Source organism: Calonectris borealis, chromosome 8, assembly GCF_964195595.1.
Source record: "Calonectris borealis chromosome 8, bCalBor7.hap1.2, whole genome shotgun sequence".
In the NCBI taxonomy this organism is placed as follows: Eukaryota; Metazoa; Chordata; class Aves; order Procellariiformes; family Procellariidae; genus Calonectris; species Calonectris borealis.
In genome coordinates, this window is record NC_134319.1 from 4,722,784 (window position 1) to 4,749,206 (window position 26,423).

At 41.1% G+C, this 26,423-nt stretch overlaps 1 protein-coding gene across 1 annotated transcript in view; it reads right to left on the minus strand.

Annotated features, from left to right (window-relative positions):
• The window catches only part of FGGY (FGGY carbohydrate kinase domain containing), a 149,736-nt gene extending 130,962 nt beyond the window's left edge, over positions 1-18,774 (minus strand). Inside the window, exons 1-4 of the mRNA XM_075155678.1 lie at positions 18,653-18,774; positions 6,312-6,520; positions 4,284-4,395; positions 2,352-2,503 (exon numbers count right to left, since the gene is read on the minus strand). Coding sequence (XP_075011779.1) covers positions 2,352-2,503; positions 4,284-4,395; positions 6,312-6,512 — 465 coding nt within the window. The 5' untranslated portion in view covers positions 6,513-6,520; positions 18,653-18,774. The remainder of the gene's footprint in view (positions 1-2,351; positions 2,504-4,283; positions 4,396-6,311; positions 6,521-18,652) is intronic.
• Positions 18,775-26,423: the final 7,649 nt, after the last annotated feature.

Consider the following 26,423-nt stretch of genomic DNA (forward strand, 5'->3'; position numbering starts at 1 on the left):
TTTCTACCTACTAATCTTGTGACTCTCCCAAGGGATGTGAAAACCAAACTTCCTTTTTGCCAGCATGTGCATTATCACTAGCTTAAGAAATAATCCTGCAATCAAAATAGATTATTTTTTCCTTGTGGTGTATGAGCTAGATCAAAATCTAACTCTACCGCACCTCTGGGAACTGGGCAGTTAGCAGGAGGCAAATACACCAAACAGAGAAAAGAAAGATGATACAAGTCAAAAAACATGAAGGAAACATTAAGTACCATTTTATAAGTAGTTTTCCTGACCATGCATTTAATACCTGTGTCATAGTTTATTCATGTATAAAATATTAATAACAAAGAATCTGAAGAGACTTAAGTAATTTATTATTTGCAGACCACTTGAAGACACTCCACTGAATAACAATGTATGTGCAAACTGGTGTTTTAGCTCCCATTTGGAGAACCTGACATTCCAAGTTACTGTAAAATTTGCCTTCCTTGGCAAAAAGTGAGAATACTTGCATTACATGAGGCTGAATTTCAGTTGTCAGAGGCTAACATGAACCTTTGCTGCTAGCCCTAAAAATCATGTAATACATAGGTGGTTGGCACTGAAAATAAACCATCACTCTTTATACAATTCCTTTCACCCCCCTACTTTGCAATAAGTATAGAAGCAGTAAGCAAAGACTCTATCACATACCTCTCTGAAGCTAAAAAGTTTAACACTACATGCCCACATCTCAACTGATTACAACCGACTGCATAATAAATGTTTTTGTTCCTTCTCATGAGCTAGCTGAGGTGCTACTGTAGATGTTCCTTAAGGTGCCTGAGTTAAGCAGGGTAAGCTTAAGCAGTTTAAGAGGATGTCTTTGCTAGTCCACTCAGGATGCAGGAACTGTCGCGTGAGCAGCCCAGCAAGCAGATAATGAGGTAGAAAGACCCCTCTCTTAAGGATAATAATCTCTTCAGCTGGTACGTCAGGAGCTGAAAGGGGACATATGAACAAGCCCTGTTCTGTAATGCCCTTCTGCCAGGCAATCTCTGCTACTGGCTGGCATGCTGGGTAAGGTGAATTCTATTTCCTACCCATTTGCTCATGGAAGGAACAAGCCCTGCAATAGTTGCTCTCCCCTTTATACTACAGCAATTATGTCACAGGGCTTTGAGGCCATAGGATAGACTGACATCTCCAGGTAACCACATTTGAAGACCCCACAATCTGCGCTTTCCTGATCAGACAGGTACTAATATTCCAGACCTTGCAATAAAAGAATTTTTTAAACACAATGGATTCATTTAAGGTTTTTACAGCTTCACTTTTTATTATTTATAAAATGACTGACATATGATACCCATAGCTCAAGAAGGAAAGAACTAGTAGATGGATATTCGTATTTCAGTATAGCATCTACAAACAACGTTAATTATCCTCTATTATCATTAATCTGTCAGTACCTGCCTCTACCAGTTAATTCCTTTGACTTTGCCAATCTGCACCTTGTTACTATATGATGTTTCATGTTTGTAAGGACAGGAGACTGGCTGCTTGAAACTGGCAGCAAGTAGTTTACATTTGGGCTTTGTTAAAATGACAGCAAGCATCATTGAGACCAAATGTAAAAGCCAGATTGGAGGAGGTTATAAAAAATTCAAGTGGCAAGCATTTCTCCTTTTATCTGACAGTTATTATTAAAAGGCCATATGTCATTCTGTAACAGACAAAATTTAAACACAAGAGACAGAGGTAGAGATCCACATTATGAACAGAGCACCTTCCCTCTACAGATAGTGTACTTCCTACAGATGGAACAGAACTAAATCGATGCTCTAACCAAACAGTTTCTCTACCAGCAGCCAAAGACATCACACATCCCCTCACTGTTGGATGCAATGCCTCAAAGGCAGTACCTCTGGCCAGGACACCCAATGTTGAGATGCTGCTGTTTTCAAATTGCTATAAATCCATCCCAGAAGTGGCACCTACACCCCTGTAAGCATGCCCAGCTACAGTAGTTAGAGCAGGAAATACACCTCCATAACTAAATCCTAGGATACTTCAAGGACTCACTCATTACCTGCAACTAAATTCGTATGTATATCTAACCTTAAAATTATATAAGAAAGGCATATGAAATGTTTCAATCAGGAAACACTAAATCTCAATAAAATCAAAGATATTTCTAAAAAATTAAGAGGAAAAAAAGAACCTCAAAACATTTTCATCACAACTTAAGGCTGGCCTTACTTTGCGTACCTTTGGGTTCAACACTAAGGCTGAAGACTTTTGTTTTAGAAGTTTCATTCTCAGAAATTAACAAAGGGCATAAATCATTAGTAAAAATGCACCACAGTCTTATATGTACTCACTTCCTTTATCCACAGCAATTTAGGTGGCTGCATTTCCACAGACATCACTCCCCCTACATAGCTCAAAACCCTGTGTTGCGTTGCATTGATGCGCTCAACTTGACTGACTGCACGATGGTCCATCCACATAATAACATTCCTATAGTTTTGTCCTTGGGGAAAAAAAAAAAAGAGATTATTTTAGGTCTGGTTTAACCCCACCTCAGTACTCTAAGTTACTAGACTATAAGCTCCTTCACACTTTCACTTCTACATAGAAAACTCAAATTCTATTCACGTTAATAAGCCACAGTAGATATTTAAAGATAAAATTCTAGCCCTCTGAGCCAACTTTAAGACATGCTGAGCACTGAGAATGCTGACTGAAACCAATCAGGCTTGTGAGCATCCAAGAACTTTGAAACGTCATGCTCTTGTAGACTATATTTCATTCAAAGAACCCAAACTTCTTGATAAAGTACACGTATTTAGTTAAAAATATAAGGAAGCATTTTGGTGACTAAGAACTAAAAATGTGCTAAAATCTGAGCAATTACATTATAAACTGAAATTAACTCGGCTAGTTAGCTAGCTAGAGTTCCTCTTCTGTTGTTATGAGAAGAACTACCCTAATTCCTTTCAGAAATAGTTTCAGGGGGGTAATTTGCTGAAATGCTTTTATTTTGGATGTGGAAGGAAAAAGCATTTGGCAAGTCTGCATAACACATGAGAACAAGAAGCAAAGAACATTTTATCAAATTAACCTACAGAGGACCCGCTAGACAGGTGGAACAGTAATCCAGATGACACTTCAGATTCCTCCCTTGCTAAGTACACTGCACATTCAACTTCATGACACAGCCACTCATGCATAATCTTGAAAACATACTCTAAGACAAGGCAGAAGTATGAGGCACACCAATATTTCTAACATGAATTCAAATACAACTTAGAACTGCGAGACTGCCTGAAACCAGACCATCGCACGCCCATACCAGTGTGACGGTATTCAGTGCATTCTTGTCTTTTTATTTATCAACACCATTGTGTAAACTCAAAGTTCTTGGGGATATCAGAGAATAAAAAATAAGAACTGAATTTGACTCCATAGATCAAAATAGCCCCAGACATCATTAGGCATTGAACAAATTGTAAGAGACTCTCAAACTGAAAAATAAAAAATCTCATCTAAATTTAGCGAAGGACATTTTGGGGGCAAAGCTGTTTTTTGAGGATAGAAGGAGATGACAAATACATCTGAGAATAGAAAGGGAACATCACAGAATTGTGATTATGGCTCTGTAGCTACTGATTCAGCACACACCTAATCTTAAATGGGATTCACTGAAAAACAGTGCATGACAGACTTCTTCAGTCTTCTGAATCATCTACTCAAAAACTAATAAAAAAATTAAAATTTTTAGAAAAAGGTCACAGACTGTTTCTGAAGTTTAGCACTGTCCTAGACAAAGACAGAACACTAGTGTAATAAAATACACAAGCTGAACCTCTTGCCTGCAGCTCCGTGACAGAGTAAGCAGTTAGACTATACTAACACTACATTTTTAGTATTCCTTTAGCCAGTGTGGATGGGCATTTATACACACTATGAAAGCCATGATTAGTAAAGTCAGAAGGAGAAAACATGCACAAAAGAAAAATGAGCATAGATTTCTCTAAGAAGCAGTCTCTCTGAGCCAAGATGAACAAATCTGATCTTAGGGTGCCAAACATTTAGCCAAACAGTAAGCAATTCTCATCTCAAATTTAATTTTACCGTAGAATTAAAATAGTAAAAACAGAAAAAAATCCTCCTGTGAAAAAGATTTTCTATCAATCATCTATAACTCCAAGAGTCAACGTCATAACTTGGTATTTGGATGAAATTGTAAGTTCATTCACATCAGTGCCAAAACATATACAGTAACACCAATTTTTGTGCTGGAGTCCTACCTTCACAGTTGACTGCCAAAGGTTGGAACTGTTTATCCACAACAACAAGGGAACATGTAGCATCAAAACCAACCCCTCGAATCCAGCTGGCATCTACTCCACAGACAACTTTCTGCAAATACGCAAAACACACATGAATACAAACATATCCATATATATGCATGTACCATGTGAACTAATGAGTACGGAAGCTGAATTACAAATTAGAAATGCAAGCTCAAACTCCGAAATTTTTGAGATTCAGTATTCTTTAAGATCACTAATCAAAAATAGACGAACTTACCAAAAATTCTTTGGTTTTCAAAACTGAATTCAAAGGTCCATGGAAAGTTCTTTAACAGCTTTTTAATCTTACTAGCCACAGCCCTGGATGAAAGCAGGAAGCACAAAAATATCCGAAAATAAAGGTAGCAGAAAACTAGCAATGTTAATTTTCTCTCTTTTCTAAAAGCTTGGAGTTGAGCTGCATGTGAAACATGGACACAGGATTAGGGCCCAGTGTTTCCATCAGTTACTTCACTCAGTTCCCACCTGTGGAAGCAATGATCTTCTACAATTGCTTGGGTAATATTGTGCCACAGCTTTTTGTCTTGCAATAGTGAAGGGTCCCAAAAATAAAGCAGCAGTGATAATACCTCTGCAATGCACACCTTTTCAAAAACTCTGCTACCAAGAGTTTGGATAGCATACTTTTTGGAAGATTTTCCAAAAAAAATCACCACCCCAAAAGGTCTGAACCTCATGGCTTCCAGCAGCACTGGAAAAAAAACCACAACACCCACATGGATTAAGTGCCAAGTGAGGTTGCAAGACACCTAAAATGTAACGCAGTAATAAATTGCCACTTCTCAGCAACAATAAAGATATCATTATTTTAATTAGTACTATAACGAAAGACTTTCACTAGACTTGCTACAGTGCCAGTCGCTTACTGGCTCTGTAAAGCTATAGTTTCAGAAACTGTATTTTATTGCTTACATATAAGAGATTGTATTTAAAGAGGTCCAGAGCAAGAACAAAGCAATTCACAAAGAGAAAAATCAAATAAGCAGAATAAAAGACTTGCTCTGCTTTAAAATCAAGCTGTTCTTCCCTATCACTCCTGTCACTCCCTTCTTTTCCTTCCTTCCCCCTCACCTCGTCTCCTTCATCTCAGGGCATTTCTGCAGAGCCAAGCTCATTAATGTTTGAAAAGGCTGATCAATAACAAGAGAATGGGTGAACTGTCCATCTGCAAATTACCAAGCATATCATGAATATTTAAAAAGCCAACCTTAGAACATGGAGCAGGCTGGGACTTTATTAAGAAGGATGAAATGGCCTACATGTGCACTGCCAAGCAAGGTCACTAATTTACTTTAACCACCAGCATGTACAGGCAGATCATTGGATCAGAGGGTACAAATTTTCCCTTATAGTAAGGTTTATTTCAATCTGGTTTTATGCTGATACTATCCACAAATGTATATAATTTATTTTGGTCTTATAATACTGGACACGCATCTTAATGAGGATCACAGGTGACAGATATTATGTTAGGCACCATCCACAAACTAGATTACAACTTCTCTACAATAAACGCTCCTTTGTGACTCCAGTGCAGCACAAAGCATATCTTTAAATATATGCATTACCAGGTTCTGAGCAACCTCAACTCGTCAAAGAACTGTCTCATGGCTAGAACATACACCGGCGAAACAAAACCCACAGATGTAAATCCCGAAGGCAGTGGGTAAGTCCTCCTCCTGAGCTAACAGGAAAGGCAGGCCTTTCATTCTACTTTCAGTTGTAGCACAAGCTTTCTTCACTCTGGCCTTCAGCTCCTCATCTATGTAAGAGACATTGTGAGGTTACATCAGCCATATCCTAAAGGTACCTTTAGTGCACAAAGATGGTTACAAGTTATACAGTAATACAGCATGCAAAGAACTGAGTATTAAAGGCCAGTGACTGGAAGGCCTTAAACTTTCAGAACTTGAAGAGCTACCTGCAATGCGTATCTCCTTCATTTTATTTTTCTTCGCATACCTTTGTGACCAAGCAACAAGCAGCCCATATGTCAGCAGAGGATTGCTCATAGTGGTCTGGTTGGGGCTCCCAAATTTGGATTGGCTGATCTGCATGTGCCACTACTGTCCCAAACTCGTCTACCAAAGCCGCACGAACACTTGCTGACCCAACATCAATTCCAACATAGTATTTTACTGGAGCTTGCTTCTTACTATGCATTTTAAAACCTGTTGGGGGAAAATAAAAAAAGGGGTTAAAAACAGATAAAATGACTGATGATGGAAAGCTGTGCTGAATAGGACAGGAGAGATGCTGTGCAGGCACTTTGCTTGATAACTCTATTTTGCAGCAAGTCTTCACTTGGCATTATTTAATTCATTTGAGTTTTCAAGTCTTGCACTACTTGTACTTCTTTTCTTCAAATGTTTGTATATAAGTTGCACGGTAAGAATATGCATGCTATGATAAAGTTCATGGACTCATATAGTCAAGGAATTAGCTGTGGTCACAAAGTATCATGTCTACATAAAGGGAAAATGAGGGCAGGAGACAGGAAGGGAAGGAAAGGGTACAGTTCCAAACTCAGTGGCAGTCAGGAGCTGGTGCTTTTCACAGAGGGGAAATTTCGGAGACTCCAGGGTTTTTCTGAATTCTAGCAGATGGGGAAGCTGCTGATGACTATTAAGTTGGATTCACCTCTGGACAAGACAGCAAGTACCACCACAGATATGTCATTGCCTCAATGCAAACAAATTATACTCCTGAAGTAGTGAAAGGGGTGGTGTGCCAGCTCCACTGAACCCTGAACTGAAGAGGAACGAGGAGTCAAGAGCTGCTGCCTCCCATAGAGCCCACCAACTAATGAGTGGCATATTACTGCTGAATGAGACAGTGAGTCAGGCTGAATTTCTGCAGAATCTGAAAGCAGTTTCCCCTCCCAAAAAAAGTGGTGTGATGCTGATAATTAAAATAACTAAGTGATAATCTGGCACATACTACCAATTTTGAGCCCTGCGAAGAAAAAAAGAACACCTGAAAAACAAACTGGTTAGGTTTTTAAGAGCTATCCACCACCAATCCACAAAATTTTAAAGATTCAGAAAATAATTTGCTGAAAATGTGTTATGAGAGCATCCCAGGAAATCTCTGCCTACTCTCTGACAATCTACAAGAACAAAGTGAGATTAAGTTAATTGATTTAATTATTCACAATGAGTTGCTTACTTCACTATATTACGTTTAACTATTTGACATTTAATACAGTGACAAATGCACTGTACTTAATTTCTCACAGTTTGTCCTTAATTAATAGTTAACATTTACATTTCAATCAAGCTGGGAGAATGCTAAGTAAGAGCTGATACAAAGTATTTAAAATGTCCGAGGAGTACTAAGTTTAGTGCTTGTATGAATCTCCTAATAAGCCTCTAAAAGACACAAAACTCACCTGATGCGTAGTTTCTGATTTCCAGAAAATTAATGGATCAATTATAATTTGATGAATACACAGTATTTATCAAGCACCAAAATGGCTTTTCTTAAAAACTACCCATCACTCCCAAAGTAGTGAGCTGGTTTACTTCTGTGTATGGAACATGGGTTGTTTAGAGGGAGGGACATGGGCAAAGGGGGAAAGATTTGGAAAGTACTGCTTAGTAAAACAGTTCACATTTCAAATTATCCCTATATATATTTTTTTGAAATAACTAGAGTTTAGTGGCCAAGTAGACCAAAAGCCCAATAGCAAAAGCAGTGGAACAGAAAACGGTGAAAGTTCTCTTTCTACCTTCAGACAATAACAGCTGATCATATAGCCATGTAAATTGTACTCAATTTTGGAAGCAATGCTTTTCACTTGTTTTATTTCTACAAGACAGAAAACCAAGCCTTTTTTTTTCCGTTAAATATCTTGAGTACAGGTCGAGATCCATCCTTGGGTGGCAGTTCGGACATAGTGTTGGCACAATGTAAGTGGCTGTTCACATCTATGGCTGGCTTGTAACCACTGCTGTTGATGGTTATTACAAATCTGTTATCACTGAGGGTTAGAGGTAGCAGGTGAATAAAGAAGAAAAAAAGGGGGGAAAAGTCAGTCCCCTATCTCAGAAAACTCCAAGCATCATCTCAGATAATAATTAAGCAGCTGAATTAGGACAAAGTTTCATTTGCGCTTAAAACAGCATAAGCCAACACCTTGGCTAAAGAAAACTACCCAGCTTCCCCTCATCCTACCCCTGAAATGGTTCATGGAAATGTGGTTAGTCTGTGGAGATCTGTTATCACAGCCTGTCCCATTTTGTACTGCCTGAATCTGTCATTTCATGCCTCGACTACCACTGCTGGGGGCCAGGGACCATTTTTTTTGTTCTTCATTTGAACGGCATTAGCATGAGGGAGTTCTGTCCATCACTAAAGCGCCTAAGCAGCCCGATACAAACCAAAGCAGTTATCACACCACTTTCTGCATGCACCGTGGCAGGGTCACTAGAGGAAGTTGTACAGATCATTAGCTTCTAACAATGTCAGAAAGTAGAAAAAACTCAAAGCTATAGAGCATATTGTGGTACTGATCGAAATACTAGCGACTCTCTTTCAGCATTCTGATTCTGCCCAGTAGATTAGGTGCAACACACGCTAATCTTGTTAAGCAAGGTCATCTGTTCAAGCGATGAGCAATCAGCTAAAAATAATGGTGTGCCATGAGTCTAACACCTAGGAATATTGGCAAGAAAGCTCACTTTATTTTCTTGGCCCTGGCTCTATGACCTGGTCAGATTAACAAAAGCTAATGCCTCTGTCGCAGAGAGGACAATTCTCCTGATATCAGTGATTAATACTGCATCTGTCAGCTGGGGATACTTACAGCACTCTGCATCTTCCTCTTAGCCCTTGGCTGTAAAAGCAGTTTTAAGACATTCTTTTCAACAGATGATGTTCATTTTTTAATTTTGCACTCCATCTCCTCAAAGCTTAAAAGGCTGGCTGCAGATGCTGCTAGCTACTTGCAAGAAATTTTACTATAAAGGAATTGCATAAGACTGTTCCTGATACTATCTCACGAATTTCCCTGTTTTTCCCTATTTCGGCACTGCCTTTAGCTGCTGACTCATAAAAAGAAGAGAATAAACCACAAACTGCAAAGCAGATTTTTTTTTTTTTAAACAAAGGCAAATCTTTCTTACTTGCTTTTCACAAAATACAAATAGCAAAAGGAGTATTTTACATCCTGCCTCTTTCTCACGCACACACAATACTACTCTAAATTTTTATTTCTCGTCCCTGTATGGCAGCCTTGATTTTAGCTCATTAATGTGTTTTTGCTAGTTAGAGGACAAGCTTAACAGATGTTAGAGAATTAAGCTCATAGTACCTCCTACTCAGCACTTAAAATTATGGCTTTGCATTGGATTCTTCCCACAAACATTTGAAACTTGGAACCCAATCAGCCCATGTAATGTTTACTTTCCTTTTTTCCTTACTAAGCAACCAGGATGCGCATGTGTGAGTGACTGCACAGGAAGCAGAGTTTGTTTATATGCTCAAGCAGTACGTATCAGTCTATGCATATCCACTACTTTATTTCTGTAGATCTGTGGACAACTAGGAAGAAAGAGTTAAGCGACAGAGTCCAAAAACAAGAACCACAAATCTGTTTAAACTAGTCTTTCTCTGAATAAAGCTCACCCAGATTTACAAAGCAATACTTCAATATCTCACAAAAAAAGGCTAAAAGTAAATATTAATCCTTTTTTCAAGCACAGCAAGCACTAAGTTACTGAGGCTGTTCAAAGTATAGTGTCTCTGCAATAGGATCTGATCTGCTTGCAAAAACATCATTTGATGCCAAGGGTTTTTCTGGAATACCAATCACTTGGTATGCCACCTACTTGTCAACTAGATCCACAAAAAGCACTGTCATCTCTAGGTCATAAGTATCACCAGTTAGGGACTCTACCTAAAGGTATTTCTTGAGCACCTAAGAACTCAGTGGTGAGGTTGGTGAAAAATATTTAGTCAAAGTACTTTATTAAGAATTTAAAGAGGAATGTTGTCATTCAGTTTTGTTTACAAAAGATTCCTTTGGTACAAGAGGAGGCTTCAAATCAGAAATGAAGAAACTCTTAACAGAGTTCAGAGGTAGAGGAAGGTCCCAGCACAAAATTCCTGCTTTGGAATCTGGACACCAATGTTCATTGCCATGTGCAAATAAAATTTTGTTGGGCAATTAGAACTTTGTTTTGGATTTTGTATCTACTGGATTCTTAGCATACAGCTTCTGCAGTCACCACAATCATGAGAAAAACAGCGAACCAGAAAAATGGTTGAAATAAAAAGTCCTAACGGTCCAGTCAGGTCAATTCCTTGAACGCAATACTCCTAACAGGACACCAAAATATTTGATGCATGGATGATGCATGTTTATGGACTTCCCAAGTTGTGCAAAGCAGTGGTGATAATACCACTACCTTTTATACCCCCTGAAGTATCTAACTCAGGAAGCCTGGCTTCTTGCAGCCAAGAAAAAAGGCCCCCAAGACTTCAATACAGCTTTGTCTGTCCACGGCAGAATTAGGGCCTCGTATTTACAACTCATTATTTGAATTTGCCGACAGAAAAAGAGGGAGAGAGAAAAACAATAATCTTTAAAAGACATGTCCAGCTTGCCCGTGTTAATCCATGACTACAACTGCTAAGATAGGACAAGAAGCCAAAATTCCCTCCTAGCACTAAAACAGCAATGGCCTCTTTCTTTGCAAATCACAGCAGGGACAGAATGGCTTTTCAAACAAGCATTTATGATCAAAGGGCTGCAGCTTATGATAAATATTTATATGGCCTATTAAATAATAGTCTGTATAAATATTATTCAAAACGTGCGTGCTGGAAACCACAGACTTCCCAGTTTATCCTTAAACAAATGTGCTAGTTTTCCCACATAGGCAATGAAAAAAAAGGGGGGTGAAACTGTCATTTGCAAAAATATTTCTTTAAAAAAAGAAAATCCTTAACATTGTTTACTTTAATTTAAAAGGAATGACTAAGTAACCAGATGACTGTTTCATTACAACTAACTACTAAACCCAGTTTGTTCTACCTTACTTTATGGTTATCAAATTGCCAGGACGTACCTTTCTGTTAAAGCTACAGTACTGGAAGGCTGCACACTCGCATGCACGCAGGCCGAAGCTCAGCAGAAGTATTTATCAGGGGCAAGTATAGATTTTGTGGTATCATGTGCTTAAATACAAGGAATTATGAAGGACTGGCACGTCTGTTTTAAACTTTGATCTTTGGAACGCTGCAGGCTGCCCAGACCCAGAGATCATGGATAAACAGTATGTTTTCACTCGTGCAGCTGTGCTTTTCTATGGATTACCGAGAAAAAGATTAACAGGGTCAAGTTAGGCTTCATAATCTTAATGTGAAAAGATCTAAATATGTTAAATAAAAGCCGCTTTTCAATTGTAGAAAGGAGATAAAACCAAAGAAGCTTTTTTGACATTATATTGGAAATTCAGCACTCTGTTGGCTTTCTAGAGTTACAGTAAACTAACAAAACTGGTGATGGTGGAGTGGCAATCCCTTCTTGAAGACAGTGAACTCCCTTTCCTCCTCCAGGATCTTTAATTCCTTCTTGGATGTGAAGAGACAAAGGCGGCACATGTCTGTGTGGGAGAGTGGGAGCAGATGGGGAATTCTAACACTGTGTTGAAGGGCAGTACTAATATAGAATAATACCCTTAAATGCCCAAGGGACTATGCTATAACTATCAACAAGCATTTATTTTTCAGCTACCAACAGCAAACAAAACAAAAACAAGGAACAAAAGCACACCTCGTCTCTCCTTTTCCCTTCCCAAAACAGAAACACGTACATGCAGGCGATCTCTCAGTCTTTGGAATGTGAGGACTGTGTTAACAATAACAAAACTGCAATAAATAAAAACCAAGCTAGAGAAAGTATGCTTCTTCACTAAAAACCAAACACTGGATAATTTCATCCATTCTCTGGTAAATTCTGTGGAGCTTTCTCACATCTTGGAACAAGGAAAAGCAGCTGCAAATAGTAGAAGAGACCCCATTTTAGTACTAGAATCAGACACCAGCTCCCTCTCCTGTAACACCTAGCTTGTTCCACGAAAACCTTCCTAATTACCCTCCGCAACATTGTAACATAGTCTCAATAAATCCCACCATACGACTGAAAATATTCTACTACTTTCTAGTATCTCCTTTTCTCTCTATAAATAATTCAGTATGTACTAATCTTCTGTAATGTCTCCATATCTTTTTTTTTCCTTTCTCAGCGTCCAAGACAAAGCGATTACTTCATCACTGCCTTCTGCCCTTTAATTCTATCTTTTGTATTTTAAATACTTTCAGGCCAAACTACTTCCACCTGCTCTGATATAAAGCAAGACATATCCCATTTTTTCTTGGTGTAACTAATTAGCAGAGAAATGAAAATGACTAAGTAAATTATTCTAAGAAATGAGATCCAAATTTTATTTATTTTCAGCTTCTTCTGCCTACATAGATCTCTCACTCACGAACAGCAGAAAGGTGTCAGCATGACCAGTGTCAACAAATATCAAGCTCTTAAATGTGCAACAGAGTTGTTTTTCTTTATAATCTGCTCTAGAAGAGATTTGTACTAAAACAGAAAAATGATGCTCGCCTTTCAGTTCCTCTCTTGAACTCACACTGGCAGATACAGCCCACAGTACTGTTGATCAAGTAAGAGCAATGGCATTCTGGACCCTGATTAAAGAGAAGAGCACGGCTGCACTGGGTCAGATGAAAGGTCCAACTAGTACACTATCCTGCCATAAACAGCAGAAGCCATAAGAAAAGCATATGCCTGCCCTTTTCATCCAGCGATACTTCCCCAGGACATCTTCTTCCTCCTGCTATCTATAGTAGAGGCACTTCCTGAGCCAGAAATTTTATCTTTAGGATTAGCAGACCTTGAAGGCTTTTTCCTCTCTGAATCTGCTTGTGGTCTTTTTGAATCCAGGGAAACCTTTGCAACTGCAGACTACTGTGGTAATGAGTTATAAAGTTCTGGGTAAACAATGCAAGAAAAAGTCGTTTCATTTGTTCTGAGCATGCCACCTGCTAGTTTTGTTTGATGTGCCCGAGTTCCTGAGCTAGAGCAGACATTAAGCAATTGCTCCGTATTTACCTTCTCCGTGCAGTCACGATTACATCTCATTCTGAATCGTCCCCAGAAGGCTCACTGCAGCTACCTACAAACCATGGGCGATGAGTTGAACTCACAATCTTAACATGGTCAGGTAAGTCAAAAGGCATTTTTCTGCTCTCTGACTGTTCATAGATGTGGCAATAATAAGTACCATAGTACAGTGCAGTAGTAAGTACTAATAAGCAGCAAGTAATGATCCCAAGACCGCTTCGGGCAAGTAAAGATACTGCTCAGAGATGCTCACAGTAGAAAAACAACATGTTGGTGTCAGCTGACGGGAACAGAGAGGTCCTGTTATGGAAGGCCAGGCATTTCAAACTTCAGGCAGTTCCCAAAACACTGGCCCTCAAAGTCTGTCTGAACAGAGGAATCTGGGAGCTCCTCCCAACTGTATGCTTGGAGAAGTCTTAAGGCTACTGCTCAGCCTGGTTTTCTTTGGAAGGAAGATCAAGGCACCCACGCAGTTGCTGCGTGCCCTGATAGGCTCTGCATTGCAACAGGCACGAGACCAATGCCGCAGCATGCCTCGCAAAGCAGCCAGGCTGCCGGGTCAGAGGCTGTGAGACCAAAGACAGACCAGCAATATCACTGTAAGATTATCAATGTGACAGTGGTAAACTGGGCTGCCCCACTTGTTCCCCAGCCTGTAACTATGCTGCACAAAAGAAACAAGTTCAGCTCTCTCTCTGCTTCATTGCTCGTCTAACACCAGGAACAGCAGGAAACAGCTGCAGAGAGGAGCTCTCAGGAAAAAGGAAGGCTGAGCAAAGAGCCACAAGAACACACAGAATGAGATGAGGAGAGAAGACACACGCTACTGGGGAAACCCAACAGCTCCAATTCCCTCCAGGGCTCTCCTGGCCCTGCTTGGACTGGGCCATCACTTCAAAAGCAGGGTCTGATCCTGCATCCATTAACGTCAGTGGCAAAACTCCCAGCCATATTAGTAGTTCAGGATTAAACTCCTGACACTTGCGAACACCACAGGTGCACTCACGCGTCTGCAGGATTTTGAATGCTTGCCATAACCTACAATTTGTCAAATAGAGGAAACGTTGATCAGTTTACGCCAAGACACAATTCTCACGCAGGAAAACCTAAGGAATTAAGAGAGTATACAGCAGCACCCTTTCTTCTCCACACCCTGAAAACAGCAATCAATACAATTCATGCACACCAACCTATTTAGATCCATTCCCTCCTCTGACACTGCAGCTGCATGCATCCCTACAGGCTGTACTAATGATCTGGCAGACAGACATGTCCCAAATGACACTGCAGAATGCCTGAAGCTCTGAAAGAAGACACTATCTTGTTTACATTGACTGTGAGGGGAAAAAAAAAATGCCATCTGATTATTACATAAATTCTAGCTCTTACAGCTTCATGACTAGTTGAAAGGAGGTAACAGGCTCCAAAATGACTGATGGATCCAAGTGGTTGGATCCATCAGCTTATTAATCTAATGCTAAGGAAGACCTTTCTTATTCCTATATCTGTACCACTTTAACCTACCCCATGCTGGACAGAAAGAACAATCTCCGTTCATTGCCTGTAAAAGAGAGGCAGATTCCTGTACTGTGACTTTTGTATTTTTTCATTCTCTTCTATGCTGTAACGGAAATGGAGAAACAAATAAAATAAAAACAATACACAAAAAAAGCAGCATTCAGTAAACACATGCCTAGCACGATAATGTTAATTTACAAAAAATCTGTTTAAATTAATTATAAAATATAACTTGGAGTAGAATGCAATTCAAAAGGCACAATTACAGTTTGTGTAACCATATGCACACTAGCTTTAAACTGCATTCCGGGAGCAAACCAGCCTCGGCACCATGAGCTTCAGTGCAGGGTACGTACACTCACCTGGAATCCTGGGTCAATAAAGCCATTATGCTCCTGCGGATACCAAATTAGCCACCTTTAGGTTAGTGCTGATACTCTAACTTTAATCACACCTGTAGATTCCAGTGCTACACCAAGGTTGAATTTGGCACTAGCTGTGTGATTACATATCAGTAGATCAGTACAAAAATAATTTGTTCTGAGTTCACAGTTTTATGAAATGACAAAACATCAAAATTAGCATTCTGGCTGAAATCCACTGCATTTCCCATCAAGACTTACACATTTAAGCAACATCTGAACCAACTGTCTATAATTACTCCTGGCAGATACTGGAACACTTAGGCCAGTAGTAGATGCAACAGTGAAATCAATTTTTAAAGACATGCTGTAAACCACTTCTTTCAAGATGCTCAGCCCAGAAGCAAACATGTGTCTGTAAGCCAAATCCACAGTTTACTATCAGTATTTGTTCACTCTTGCATAGTAAGAGCATGAGAAAAATGACAGCCCTAAGTAATCTGTCATATTAAAATTAAACATTTATTTGGGCTGCAATTCCAAAAACACTAGCCCTGAAGTTCCTGTCACAACTACTTAAGAGGAAATGAGGTTGCACATTAGCTTAGGGTAAAAGAAACAAATTCTGCACCGTACATGAATAACATATCTACATCCCTTCCTTTTTTACAGTGAAAGAAGAATCACATCTGTTAATCTGAACCCAGTGAGTTCTCTACCTTCTCCCTACATACAGAGCTGGGGAGTTTGTTTGTTTTGTTTTTATCAATGCAAAATCCACCTTCATAATGATCCTATCAGTCTCATAATTTCAAACTCCCACAAAGACAAGCCTGAAAGGGTATCAGGCCAACACCTCCTGTAAGTTCCCTTCAGTGACTTTCTCAAAACATCTCAGAAGCCAAGAGCTTGTAAGTTTGCTTGCCTCAAACAGCTGAAGGTCACAAATTTTCAAACTTTATTTTATGAACGGTCTGAGTACTTTCCCTTTCATGTGTGGAAATGCAGAGGGGAAACTGAAGGCAGCTCAAGACACCAACCAGAAGGTGTTAACAAGAGCCAAAAAAACAGACAATGCTGATCAGAGATTTCTCTTTGAAAATGAAGGTCAGAAACACATTTCTACCAAGGCCATGCCACTACTGTTGATTTTACACATCAGGCTCTTTGATATTCCAGTGGCAGGTACCAGGGAAAAATTTCAACGTGAGTCATTAGAAAGGCCCAAGATACTAAACAGGAACACACAGGAGAGCTATTCTGATCCTCTCCTGTAAATCTACTAGTTCTCAGGAAACAGATCAACCTCTAACAGCATTAAAAGAATGCTTAAAGGCAGAATGGCTTACGGAAAGAGAGAAGGCAGACTTATTGAGGAAGTACAAGAAACAAAATGGGTAAGAGCCCTATTTGGGAAGAGGACGACTTTTTCAAAAGAACCGTTTCAAATGGTAACTTAGCTGTAGGACTGTTAGAAACACAGGACAGAGTAACAAAAGTGGCTAAGAATACACATAAAAACTTCCCAGCATAGTACTAGTTTATTTAGTCTCTCTTGACACTATAAATTTATTTCTGCCCTGATTCTTACAGCTGGGAACAGCTGTACCTACAAGAACCCAATTCCCCCTGTTTTCCTCTTTCATCCTATCCCAGGCACCCTTCCCAGGAAAAAAAAAAAGCTGTTTTTTTTTTTTTTAACCATATGCTAGTACATATTCCTGAAGGAAAGGGGGCCATTAACATTTAAAGACACTTTAAAATTTCAATATGTTTTTGTACTATATTTAAGTACATTTAGGAAAAAAGTTAATTTCAGTGAATTAAGCGAATGGTCTTCAAGGATGAGGGAATACCTGAGGATGAAAAACGAGGAGACCACCTTCACAGTAATGTGTCTGTTTATTACTTTCTAAGAACTTCAGAGATGACAGAGCCCTCTCCTCTCCTTCCCTGACATTTATTTCTTAAGTGTTCTCCAGAGAAGAGGCACTGATGCAAAATTTATTAAACTAGCTAACAAGTCCCAGGCACCTGAGCAGAGAAAAAAATCTGCAAGGTCACCAATTCCTAACCGGTGCAGAGCACGTCTCAGCAAGGAACACGGCCATTACGGGGAGGTCTGGAGCAGAGCACAAGTAAACCCCACCAGGTTATTGGGGTGGGCGCCATGCCAGCCCACAAGCTTTATGAGAATGCAGGAGCAACTGCCATGCGAAGGTGACAGTGCTGCAAAGATACGAGGAGGCAGAGCTGCAAGAGGAGGAAGGAGGCAGTGGTGGAAGCAGTGAGAGGACACCAGTGCCAGCAACACCTGTGCCCGAGATACAAGACTGGAAACTACCAACTTGACTAAGGGCAAGAAACACAATTAAGGAACTCTCCCAGGGATCTGGAGGATGAAGCAAGTATGGAAGCGATGCACGTGTCCCATCTGCCTACGTCAGGTCACCTGAGTGCCGCCATTTAAAGCTCAGGGAAAGGCGGCAGGGAGAATGGCGACTGCCACTCCACCATCTGCAGGAGCAGGCATTAGGAGGAAGTGACGTGCCTATCCCAGCCCTGCAAAACCTCAAGTGCCTCCCCAGGCGCTGCGCACCCCCCGTGCTGCCTGGAGCCTGTCAACGCAAAGGGACTGTGAAAAAGGGCAGACCCATTCTCATTAAATTTAGGCGTTATATATAGGCTGTGCTGTTGAGAAACATCAGTAAAAGCAAACTTCGGGAAGCCAGGCAGGGAAACGAGAATGTAAATCCTATAATGCTCCACCAGCTATGTGCAAACCAGACTCCAAAACCGATTCGGAGCAATTTAATTGCACAGCCAATGCACACCGTCGACAAACTGCACGCAGCCCAGGGGTGCAGCGAGAGGGGGTCCCTGGGGAAAAAGCTGGAGAGGGGCGTTACACACGGGCATCAGGGGCTTTTTAATTAAAACACACCACCGCAAACGCGATACGGTTTCTCAACCAGCAGCACCTCACGAACAGGGAAGGAGTTTCCTGAATGTCACCGCGTTCCGCTTTCAGCGCGGAGCTCCGGAGAGGGGGCTGGGCTGGGCTGGGCGCCCGCCGGGGCCTAGCAGGGCCGCCTGCCCGCGCGGGCAGAGCGGGCCGGGCCGGGCCGCCACCGTTAACGGCCGCAACGGTCGGCGGCGGCGCGCGCGGGGCTGAGGGAGCGCGCTCCCCTCAGGGGCGGCGCCCGCCTCGCCTGGCTGAGGGGGAGCCCGCCCGGCCGCGGCTAGTCGCCACCGGGGCTTGGCGAGCGTCAGTCACTTACTTGTCCAAACTGAAACACTATATTAGCTGCGCAGGGAGCGGGTTACAGAAACCGCGCTTTTCCTGACAGGGCAATTTCCTGACCGCCGGCCGCTGCCGGGAAGCCCGCCGCGCTCCCCCCCGGGCCCGGCCGCGCTTGCGCTGCCGTCCCTGTTGGGGCGGGGAAGGGGAGGCGGGAGCGGCCGAGCCTCCCCCGCTCGCCTTTGAAGGCTGCGCCGGCCGGTGCCGGCATCTGGTTTGCATTTGGGGGCCCGCGTGTGGAGCTCGCCCCGAGCGCTGTTAAAGGGATCTGCTGTGTGTTAGGCATAGCTGTCAAGCTGCACTGCCCTGGAAAGCCGAGCGTGCACTGTGCCCTGTCAGGAATTCAACTGATACGAGTATTTTTGCCTCGGAAAGGGAATCGTATTTCTCCTTTATTTAAAAGTGAATAAAACAGAAACAGGGAGGGGGGTTCGCTCTTTTTGTTAAAGGGGTTATTGCTAAATCGTATTTCTCAGCCGCAGCCCTGTTGCCCTACAAGACTGCAGAAACATCGGGGGTTGCAGAAGCATTTAGCATTTAAGCGGTGCAAGAAGCCACATCGAGAGCCAGGGGAAGAATAAACACAAGGAAACAAGCAGAAGGGTATGTCTGGACCGAGGACAGTCTGAAACATCCCCCACCTTGACCCATAAATACATAATCACTTCTTAAATAAATAAAACAGGACTGCAAGCCATGAGTTAGATTTTCTGCACAGGGTTACTCCAGCTGAGATTTTTACCTGAAAAGTTGGAAAATTCCTGATGTGAGGAATAAACCCTGACTTTATTTAAGGTTTGCTTAGAATGGAGGACAGGGCAGTAGAATCCACTCAAATGCATCCCTTGAAAACAGAGAGATGGGCCAGCAGTGGCTGCACGCTCCAGCAGCAGGCAGGACCGGACCCCACCGTGTCCCTCCATGACCCACGTAGGGAGGAGTGGATGGAAACCCTCACACTCCCACCATGTCCGAACGCTTCTCGAGAGGCCCCAGGAAGCCACCAGGGATTTTTCCTGTTATCCCCCAAATATTCTACAGCAGGAAATCTTTTAGCAAAAAGCTCTCTTGCAACATTTCCAGAGTTTTCCCACTTTGGCCCAGGCAGAAATACTGCAGGAACAACCTTGCTCAGGGAGGGATGAGTGTTGTCTCGTGGTTAGAGCACAGGGTTCGTGGTCAGGAGCTGTGGGTTCTCATTCCAGCTTTGCCACTGAATCATTTTGAGAGCTTCGCTAGTCACTTTATATTAGAACCAGTTAGTAATTTTCCGTTGGAATGATTTTCTGATGGAAAACACCACTTCTACAAAACTGAAATCTTCTGGGTGAAAATCGACTTTCCTTTGGGAATACATTGCGTCTAGGCGGGGTAGGAAAGGACGTTAGACCCAAACTGAAGTATTTGGAGTTTTTTTGCATTAGTCCAAATGTTTTGGTTTGAATAGATAGATTTTTTAAAAAAATACCACCCTCCTGACTGTAATTCCAAGTCAGCTCATTGCACGGTGGGAGTGTGTGCTCTCACGCTCTGCTTTGCTCCCCGGGAGGTCTGCACCTCCTGTAGCGGGATGCAAATTTCTCTCTTCTGAGACGTGTACAGCCCGATCTGAGTCAGACCGGCCCAGGCATGCGGGCACCTGGCCCACGGGAACAAATCGTAGCGTAAGGCTACCACTCCGACCAAGGAAGTGTGCCACAGAGAGAAAAGTACAAAGTTCAGAGATGCAAACAAGCTGTTTCACGTTAGTTCAGTGACCCAAAACAAAGTACTGTGACTGTGGATATACCAAAATGATTTGTTCAACTGAAAAGCAGTACAATGAAGCGCAGAGAAATAGGCCCAAGTGTGCTTCTACTATCTCTGATGATCAAATCCTATAAACCTTTCCATATACATACTGGGCTGCGGTTTATAGTTCTCGCTCTTCAGGCTCCCAACTATCTCCTTTCTTCGCTGTTTTGTTCCAGAATCCTATTCCTCTGTTCATTAAAAACAAATTTCATTATTTCTGTCCTCTGTATATTCATAGATTGCTGATACTTTCTTTTAATATAAATAATACTTCTCCTCCTCCCACAGATGTAGTCATCATTTAAATCCCCTAACTTTTGTTTTGCTAAGTTAAACATTAACCATTTACATTTTCTTTCATAACAGCAAATTTTGGATTATCTAATAAGCTTTCTCTGCACTTGTTTGAGTCACAATTCATCTTTTCTGAACATGAGTGATCATAGCCCAACATAATGCATAATGTTCAAAACGATGTCTTGCTAGTGACTTGTACAGTGACAATAATAATTCCCTATGCACCCTTTTAGTTACAGACAGGGATTGATTTTGCCTTTTTTACACCTATACCACATTAGTACCTTGATTTATCCACGTCTTTTTGCTCCAATAAATAGCAAAAAAAAAAAAAAGTTATCTGTCTGTAAACACAGACAAAGTATTAACTTTTCCTTAATACATTTTTCCGTTTCATTACACTTCTCTAGCACTCACATGGTTTCTTTCCAAGGGGGTGACAAATGAAGATATTTTCAAGAACAGTTACAAGATCTCCAGTCTCCAAAATCAAAGTCCTGAAAATGCTTTTTTTTAATGAATTCACATATTCCCAAGACCACATGAGGCTTAATTCATTACTCCTTTGAAATATTCTGAAAGCTGAGGGTTAAGAGGTGTTATATTAGTGCAGAATAATGATGATTAATTTGTGTTTCATATCAAATGCAGGAAGAGTAGATATGTGTGTGGTGAATCCTCAATAACTTAAAAATCTTTCTATAAACTTGAAAATGTCTTGTAGACGTACGTACCTTAAATGGAACACAAGACCACTTTTTTTCTGTTTAGAGTGTGGCTGTTGTAGTTTTGCTTCAAGTATTACTGCTTCAAATAAGCTCCCGCTTTTTGCAAGATTTTGGACAGATTCACTAAAATATACCCTTTTGCCTTTTCATTACTGAGTAACTAATGAAAATTCCATTTTAAATGTGCTTTCTGTGAGACAGGAACGTCTTTTTTTCATTATTAACAAAAGCCCGTATTTCAAGCTGTAGGGATACTGCTTCAGGTAGCGTAAATCAGCATTGCTCTGAGATGGCCTGCAGTCCTCTCAACCAGCACTGCAGAACAATTTAGTGGTTTTAGATGACAGTTGGCATCTTTGAAATATTCTCTTTTGCAGAACTAGACTAGATGTGACACTTGCTGGAGAAGAAATCTTGCATAAATCTGTCTAAAAAGACTCACTTAATCATATTACTTCACTAGCAGTGGTAACCTTTTGAGGCCAAAGTCCAGACAGGTTGAGAAATGGAACATGAGTACATAAAGGTGACAATTCCATTAACTGCAATCAAAGAGAGAGGTGAATGGTGAGATAAAGACAAATGACTTATTCTATAAAGAAAAGAAAATATGTGTGTGAAGGGGAAAGAGGCAGAATGAACATTTTCCAGCCTTGTCAAGGAAATACTCCATTGAGATCAACACAAAACCATCTCTCTGCCTCCCTGGATGCAAGCTCTGGCCCAGCATCCCAGCCTGCTGCTGAATGTTAGTGCGAACCGTCATTTCAGGAGCACACATGTACACAGGTGAGATGCCCCAGTAAAAAATTATACGCGAATGTCTTGCTGAATTGCCCACCGTAGCCGTGCTGGAAATGCAAATACTGAGCCTAGCTTTGCAGCCAACAGGGCATTTTGCAAAAATAAGTAAGTGGAAAAATCGTTGGCATTTCTGAATCCAGTGATTCAGGATTCTCAAATATACCAGACAAGATCTTTCAGTCCAGCGGGGTGCACTTCAACCCCAAAGGCTGGACAGAAATGGCTTTGGGACTTTCTTTTGGGCCCCACATCAGAAAGCGTGGGTACATACTGATAACTGAAACCACCACCACAGGGAAAAAAAAGGGGTTCTTACGCAGGTTCAGTGCCAAAGTCAGCACAGATAAAAGAGAGATTGTTGGGACATATTCTCATCCAGTATCCTTCAGTGAGGCCAAGGACGACGTCAGTGGCATCGCTAAGACAACTTCACGTTACCTAAGTTTTTTCAGAGGAGGTGGAAGCTTAGAGACTAGCCATGAGCTGCTACTGAGCTGCTTTGCAACACTGGAAATAAAGCCACAAAGGGATCTAATCTATTATCTCTCAAATCTTTCTAAATTTAAGATAAAGAGGAAATGAATAATATAAAATCTCTCTCCATATACAATCTCCTCCTCTTTTGAAATTTTCCCATTTATGTGTGGCATTTTAAAGAATTTCTATGCAGAAAACCTCATCTAAAACCAATCCATGTACCAAAACAAAACAAGCAGATAAGCAAATTGTTTTACTTACAGAAGCAGAAATGGATCTTTGAGCATTCAAAAATTCCACTTACTTAGGTATTGATTAGCATAACAATTGAAGGGAAGAAAAGATTTTTAAAGGGTCATGTAACATGTGCTTGCTTAGGCAGTTCATACAAGCACCTGAGGGTGGTTTTCAGTCTCATTTTTAAGAAGCAGTGTAACACTGGTATAGGAAATAGAAGCTGGGGAATACTCTGGATGAAATGCTTACTGAGTCATTAGACTAGGACTATTCATTCAAACAGGGAAATAGGGAAGTAAAAAACAACTGAATACCATGCAACAACAAGAAGGGATTTTTGAGTGTACAAAAGGAAAAAAAGGAAATTTCCTTTGGGGGACTTTTTCTGTTTTTAACAGAGATATTATGTTACTGTTAGATGCTAGAGCAGCCAGAAAGGGAAATCCCTGTTTCACACAGCTCTAAATATAGCTAGAAAAAGAATTCAGATTTTATCAATTTGTGATCCATTTCCTTACGTTTTGGGTACCTCGCCTTTTAATACAAAAGTCAGAAGCCGATACAAACAAGCATACAATATTTCAGGCTCCACCAAAATTCCAGTGTCTTGCCCAGGGCCTGTTCCCGCCTGCCCTCTTGGATGGATACCAATATCCTTTATTCTCAGGGGAGTCGGCCTTCCAAAAAACCACTTGGCACTTGAGTCAGGGCTGCTCTGTTTTCCTAACGTTCACGGCAGGCAGGATGTTTTCTGACTCTGGTACCCAACAGTTGAGCATTCCAGACAGCACGGGGATTTTTCTTTCGAAACCACACTGCCAATGCCATAAGAATAAGTGAAGTTCTGTGACACCGTGTGATCCTGGTGGGAAAATAGGATGACTTTGTTGCCATACAGCGATACACAAAGGGAAAACGCGCATGACTCTTGCCACCTTTATAAACTCTCCTTCTGTGGTGTGAATGCTGAAAAACTTCTGGCTTAAAGTCATCTTTTCATCAACTGGTTCCCCTCTGGGAAGACTGCCAGATCTCCACAGATTAGGTTAAGGAGAAGACCCCCCCGCCCAAATGCTTGGCCAGAAAAGAAGCCCACTGCTGCAGTGTAGCAGGGGGGGTGCTCAATAGTCTTTGCACACATTGTTGCTGTACGCGTCCGTGTTACCAGCATGTGAAAATGTTCTGTTTGCTCCCCAGAACAGATTCAGTCTGTGAAGACACTGTACAGATTGCTCTGCAACTTTTGCATATCCCTTTACACTCCTTAAATATTAGAAATATGACTTTATCATTAACACTTATATTCAAATAATTCCTGAGATAATGATGTCAGGGCCAACTACAGCTGTGCAGCCTTTGCCTGGTGGAACAGAAGGTACATAGGTGAGGGCAGGCAGGTTACAACTCACAGACAGGGCTGGACTCCTCACTGACCAGGAGCAGACATACTGCCCTGCTCTGTCTGGGAGGCAGATTTGCCAGAGACATCTTTCATCATAACTCTGTGCCAAAATCCAGATGTGCAAAATCGTGAAATCACAATCTGTTGAGCTGGAAATGAATTTCACAAGCCAAGCTGTGAAAATCTGTCGAGCTCCTTAAATTTCACAATACCTTACATCTCATGAAAAATAACTAAGAGAGGTTAAATATTTTTCTGCAACATCCTTTCAAGACTTTTTCCATAGAATATGACCAGCTTACGTGAAGCAGTTTGTTACAGCGGTGATATATCATAGAGTGATGCCAAAATCCAGTCAACGTGGAGAAGGGTTGAAGAAGGCTCAACCACACTTCAAGCAGCACGTCCTCTTGCCAAAACTGGGACTTTCTACAAAAGGCAGATCCTATTTTGCCCTTTGAATTCAGAAAGTAGTGAACACAGTCATGGGAGGCAAAGCACCATCAGCATCTGTTGCTTCGTAAAAAAAAAATTGTCTGTTCTCCAAGGGTAAGATTCTTAACTGGAATCTGGACTTCCCAGATTATAAACAACATGCAGCCTTTCTCCTAAACTCATTGCAAAATGTACAAATGATGTTCTAAAGCCAGCACTGTAATCTTTTAAAATCTTAAATTCAACAGGGGCTCATTCAAGTACATAAAAAGAAGTTTGTGGGATCATTTAGCCACCTGCAAATCATACACAAATAAACCAAACAGCACTAGAAACAGGAATAAAATCACCATATATGTAGCTCATTCCTATAGCAGTTAGATTTTCATGCTCTGTATACAACCCAAAACAAACTGTCTGCTTATAATTAAAATACGATACTGTTTCCAAAAGTCTTGCCTCTAGGGAGGTAATTTTATACCACGGGGCAGATTCAGCCCTGGTGTAGTATTTCTGATTTTCATGGAATTACACCATTGAAGAATTTCACCCAACATCTTACCCACACTGATGCAATTCAACTTTTAAGGGACAGTTATGGGGTTTCCTCCTAACTCAGGCCAAGTTTCTGGAACAAGGACAGTCTGTAAAAGAAACCGTTGGAGGGATATTTTAGTCTGGCATTTAGGAATATTCACATATTAGAAAACGTCACAGGATTTATTTTGTACGTCTTACACGTTAGAATTTCTTGGGTTTTTTTCTTTCCTTACAGATACATTGCCAGTAGGTGGTCACAGCAAAACAGGATAAAACCAAAGAAATGTAATGAAACAATTATAGACAGCTGTGAGTAGAAAGACATTTGTGGATCCAGTTAATTCTGCTTCATCTTTGTTATATAAATCTATTTTCCAAACTTAATGTATTGCCTGAGCTTGTAATGTATGATTAACAGAATGTCTGCACCACTCAGGACTCCGGAGAAAAATGTAAGATGTTAATTCTCCAGTATTTTAGGTAACTTTAAATATTTTGGGCATGACTAATCTTACATAGTGCTTTGGATTGATGCTTTGCATGACAGATGGAAATCAGAATATACACACTGATGCTCTCACTGATGTTGAAACTTCTGACTTCTGTGCAGAATCAGAGAAAAAGAGCTATAACACTTCCCTCCTCCTGGAGCTAACCTGGTCCTTCCTAAAATCATGCAGCTTCATAGGTCATGGCCCAGAAAACAGGAGTCTCCCCAGCTCTTCCTGCCAGTGCTACACGTGCCGGGCACCGTGACGGGGGCGGGTTGCAAACGGTGGAAATGTGATGCTGTCAGAGGTCTGGGGGAGATTATTCCATTCCCTCTGCAGTCGTTTGAGCTGCCGAAACAGCATGAAGCAGATGCCTACGTTCTGACTTAAGGCTTCCTGCGAAAATCAACACTGTTTCAAAACCGAATCAGACCCAAAACTATGGAAAGATTAATCAAGCTTGGGTCAAGAGGGAAGAAGGATGCAATAGCTTTTGACAGCAGTGAACTGGTAAATGATGTACCCAATGTTGAGCTCTGTTACGAG